We start from the raw sequence: 5000 nt of genomic DNA, 5'->3' as shown, positions 1-5000 counted from the left end.
AGGATCAGCATCGTCAGCAGTTGTTGGCTTTGAGAGGGCAACAGTCTCTAAAAGGTCAGTCTGGGTGACGCTTCAATCTCTCTCTCTCTCTCTCTCTCTCTCTCTCTCTCTCTCTCTCTCTCTCTCTCTCTCTCTCTCTCTCTCTCTCTCTCTCTCTCACACACATCAAAGTGTGTTAGTGAATATTGTCCCGGGACCTAACGTAGTCTATTCATATTGACATATCAATTGCGAAGTATCGTGAGCCGTCGTTACTTGTGATTATTATTATTATTATTATTATTATTATTATTATTATTATTATTATTATTTGCTAAGGTACAACCCTAGTTAGAAAAGCAGGATGCTAAAAGCCCAAGGGCTCCAACGGAGAAAATAGCTCACCGAGGAAAGGAAACATGGAAAACGAATATTTTAAGAACAGTAAAATTAAAATAAATATCTCATATATAAACTATAAAAACTTTAAGAAAACAAGAGGGGGAGAAATAACATAGAATAGTGTTCCGGAGTGATAGATGGTTAATGAGATTTCAAAAGTAGATATCAACACAATACTATTAGTACGTTTTGAGTGGCTTTGATTAGAACAATTAAAGACTGTTTTTCGTCTTCCATTACCGACGGTACCTTGATCTTATAGACCAACTTTGGAACATGTTACATAAATTCATGAAAAAAATTTACATGTTGATTTCATGAATGACTTTCCTTTCAAATTAGCATCCATCGAAGGCATGATCGCCATAAGATTTGTTTACGCTTACAAAATCAAAGAGAGTTTAGTTCCAGCAATACCCGCGCTTCCACTGAAACCAGACACCTTTGCCCTTCAACTCCACCATAATGCCAGAGCAAGTGTTAGATGCCCATTGCCCTATACAGTTCTATATCACAACCAGGCCTTTCGATACATGTCGCTTATTTAGGAGCTTCCTTCGATGAATATCTACCATCATAAAGTATCTTGTGTATATCAATAAAATTGGAGTCAGATCTAGAATTATGGATTTACACAACTGCAGCAAATACTGTAGTATGTCCCATCAGAAAAGGAAACTAAATACATGCAGATAAACCCCCCCCCCTCTCTCTCTCTCTCTCTCTCTCTCTCTCTCTCTCTCTCTCTCTCTCTCTCTCTCTCTCTCTCTCGCTCTCTCTCTCTTTCTCTCTCTCTCGAACATATTTTATAACATTTTGTTGCTGTTGTAGCTTATAAAAAACTTTTATAGACAAAGTGGTAATACATACATGATTAATGTCAATATACATATGATATATATATATATATATATATATATATATATATATATATATATATATATATATATTATATATATATGTATATATATATATATATATATATATATATATATGTATGTATATATATATATATATATATATATATACATACATACATACATACATACATACATACATACATACATACATACATAGTATAGCTTTTTTTAAATAGACTTATTTCCCCTAACATGGATTGACTCAAGATTAGAGAAATAACTGCTACTACCACATTTGTATTTTAACTGCAGAAACATGGATAAATCTTTTCGACGAGTGCATACGTTGAAACTTCAACATGAACCCTTTCATGCACATACACAGGAGCTCATGAGCAGCGCATTGTATCGTCCTACATACACTGCTCCAATCACTTCTCCTCGTATGCTCTATGGTAGTTCCAGAGCCTTAAGGGCTTTCCTCTCTATCACGTCTTTCACAACATCCACCCAAACCTTTATTCTTCCTCTTTTGTATATTATCACTTCTGAATTATTTACACTTTTCACTAAAGTGTCGTCATCCAATTTTTTAACATGTCTTAACACCTCAAATAATGGGATCCATCCTCTTACCTTAGCCAAACGTTTTACGATATATAATATTATTATTATTGTTGTTGTTGTTGTTGAGCTACAACCCTAGTTGGAAAAGCAGGGTGCTATAAGTCCAAGGGCTCCAACAGGGAAAGCATCCCAGTGAGGAAAGGAAATAAGGAAGTAGCAAATAAAATACACTATATATAAGGAATAAATGAAGATTTGAAATATTTTATGATCAATAAGACCGTTAAAATAGATCAGTAATACTTTACCTAAAATCTAGACTCATATCAACCTTTTCAACAAAATAGAATTTACAAAAGGTGTGAGCTTCTCACTCAATTAATACTGGTTACGTTGCATATACTACCCAAGCAATTCATTTCTCCAGCATAACCATTTTTCTTTTTCTATTGTCTGGATATCCACACTTCACTTTTACAAAGAAGAGTGGTTCAATGCTCCATAATTTTAAACCCCAATTACTCTCATAGTCAATTCTGGTTTCGTTCAAATCTTTGCTTGTTTCACCTATTTATGAATGGCATCTTCTCTCATCTGGCCATTATCAATTATGTTTACTATACAATTTCTAAGTGAATCAGTCGTTTCCATTCTTTTACTATCTATATTAATTTCAACATCGTTGCTGTCACTTCTTCAATTGAAGTGGCTATCTAGTAGGATACTAAACCTTGTTTGGTTTGATGCCGTCGCCTTTTTGGTCAATTTTATTTGACATTTTATCTGTCAAGTCTTAATGGTTGTATTTTTTTATAATTTTGTTCATAATGTTTTGTTATCATCATTGTTAAGTTTGTTTTCAAGTATGATGAGACCGTTTTCTTGTTTTTGATTCATATTTTGTATGATGTTGAAAAAGATCCAGAATCAGTGCTAGGGTCTTTTGTATAACATTATTCATGGACTACACGGCAATATTATAGAAACCTTACACTTGCCTCCAGACAGTATGATATTCTATCATGTTTAGAAATTTTGGTTTCTCAAAAGAGGCACCCTTCAGAGTTTTTTATTCCAAGGTTTTAAGAAACCAATAATTTAGAAATGGAATGCCATTTCTAGTGCAAGGGAATGGCATTGCGTATCATTACTGACTACCATGTTCCTTATAATGGCTGCTAGGAAAGGCGATGTTATGGAATTCAGGTCATAAAGGTTTGTGGCAGGCATAACAACTTATTTGTTTTACATCAATCAGAATCCAGACTTGGATGATTTTATGTTTGATTGTCTCTTTACCACTATAGCTAAGAGACGAGAAGAGGATAAAAATGCCTCTTTTGGACTTGTTAGTGATTTCAATGCTCATCATAGGTTAAATTCAATTTTTTCTTGTGATCACCATGGCTTAAGAGCTTTGAATGTTGCCCCAAATCGTAGTAAAAGTACTCACATGTCTGGTAATTGCTTGGACCTGGTTATAAACTGATTCCCTTGGTGTAATAACAGGCAAGATTGGTCCTCAAGATGTTTTTTTCTTAGTAATTAAGACTGGGCAACCTTTCCCTGTGTGTAATACTCTTGTAAGAGATGTATATTTGAATTGGTCACAATTATATACATGAGTTATATAATTAATAGATGTATCCCATCTCCTGTGTTAAGATACCGATTGAAGGACAAATCGTGGTTCAGTGATGTTTGTACACATCTTATTGGGAGAGAAAAAAGTTTTCATCTTTGGAAAAGTAACACATCAGATTTAACTTTGAATAACTACACTCAGCTAAGAGATGTTGCTCAGAGAATTTATGCTTCTACTGAAAAGGAACTATAAAAGAAACCCTTCCCGGTACAACCCAGGGACATGAAAGATAGGCTACCCTTGAATCTGCATCCTTTGGTGTACTGTAGACTACAGTTCCTCCTTTGCTTGAACCTGATGGTTTTGTCACTCTGTCCAAAGGAAAAGGCAACTCTATAGGCTGATGTATTCGACAGTCAGCAGAGTTATGAGAAACTCTAATCTTGCTTATTCCTGTTTTTCAGTAGCTAAACTAGCCAGCTTAGCCTTTTGGTCCCGTGAAATTGAAACGCTTACACTGGATTTTGATGCTTATGAAGGTGTAGACCCAAACGTTATTTTTCTTTTTTTATAAAGACAGCTGATTTATTAGTTCCTAAGATGCTTTTTTCTATTTTTGTACTAATATGCAGAAGAGGTTCTTTTTGCACTTGTAGGAGAATTGGTAATGTTACTCTAATAAATAAATTTTAGTTGCAGTTCTAGTCCTGCTGATTACCGACCAAACCCCTGTTATGCGAGTTTTTTAACGTCTTCTGGAAAAACGTTTAAATACTGTATGCATGTTGAAGGTAATAATGTTTCCTAGTTTGCAGTTTAACTTTCACAAAGACCTTGGATCATGTATTGCCCTTCTTACAGCTGCCAATTCTGGAGAGAAATCCTTTGATGGGGGTCAGCAAGTTCATGTGATTGGCCTCGATTTTAATGATACATTTGGCCGTGTTAATCATGAGGCCCTTGTTTTTAAACTGAACAGATGGGAGTAGGTGATTTTTTTTTTTTTTTCATAGTTTCATGATTGAATTTTTAAGTAATAGGTTGCAAAGTGTAATTCGATGATGGGTACCATAGTTAGGGGAATGTAATATGTGGTGTTACTTTTCCTATGTGGCTTGGCACGAAAAACAAGCTTCTTTCATATGCTGATAATGCTACTCTCTTCATCAGTTTCATCTCCTAAATGTAGACCTTTGGTGGAATAACTAATTAATAGAGATCTAGCTAAAATGATTGGCAATTTACTTTTGGGAAAGACATTGTTAGTGTCTTCATCAATTTCACAAAAAGGCACATTTAGAAGATCTTTTAAGATTTTCGGTGATCAATCTATCCTTAGGAAATATTTTAGTTCTTTCATTCTACCTTGTTTCGAGTATTGTTGTTCTGACTGGTCTTCAGCTCTTGACTTTTTTCTTAATTTGATGGAACAAATTTGGTCTCTTAGAATTCCTTATTCCTGATCTAGAAATTTATCTCTGGTACTTTCATTCGGTTAGTTAATTATTTATGCATATTACATGAAAGTTCTTCCATTTCTAAGCTTCCTTTTCATTCAGATCTCCCCAGACTACCATTATGCGTGTAGTAATAGTTATGTAGTCAAT

At 34.4% G+C, this 5000-nt stretch overlaps 1 protein-coding gene across 3 annotated transcripts in view; it reads left to right on the top strand.

Moving 5' to 3' along the window:
• The window catches only part of LOC137645718 (thyroid receptor-interacting protein 11-like), a 346293-nt gene that overhangs the window by 218622 nt on the left and 122671 nt on the right, over positions 1–5000 (top strand). For all 3 annotated transcript variants that reach the window (XM_068378600.1, XM_068378602.1, XM_068378601.1), the window contains one exon: positions 1–54. This exon is cut by the window's left edge and continues 79 nt beyond it. In XM_068378600.1, the coding sequence (XP_068234701.1) occupies positions 1–54 (54 nt within the window). The remainder of the gene's footprint in view (positions 55–5000) is intronic.

This window comes from Palaemon carinicauda, chromosome 8, assembly GCF_036898095.1.
Source record: "Palaemon carinicauda isolate YSFRI2023 chromosome 8, ASM3689809v2, whole genome shotgun sequence".
NCBI lineage: Eukaryota > Metazoa > Arthropoda > Malacostraca > Decapoda > Palaemonidae > Palaemon > Palaemon carinicauda.
The sequence above is the reverse complement of the archived record's forward strand: the minus strand, read 5'-3'. Positions and strand labels throughout refer to the sequence as shown.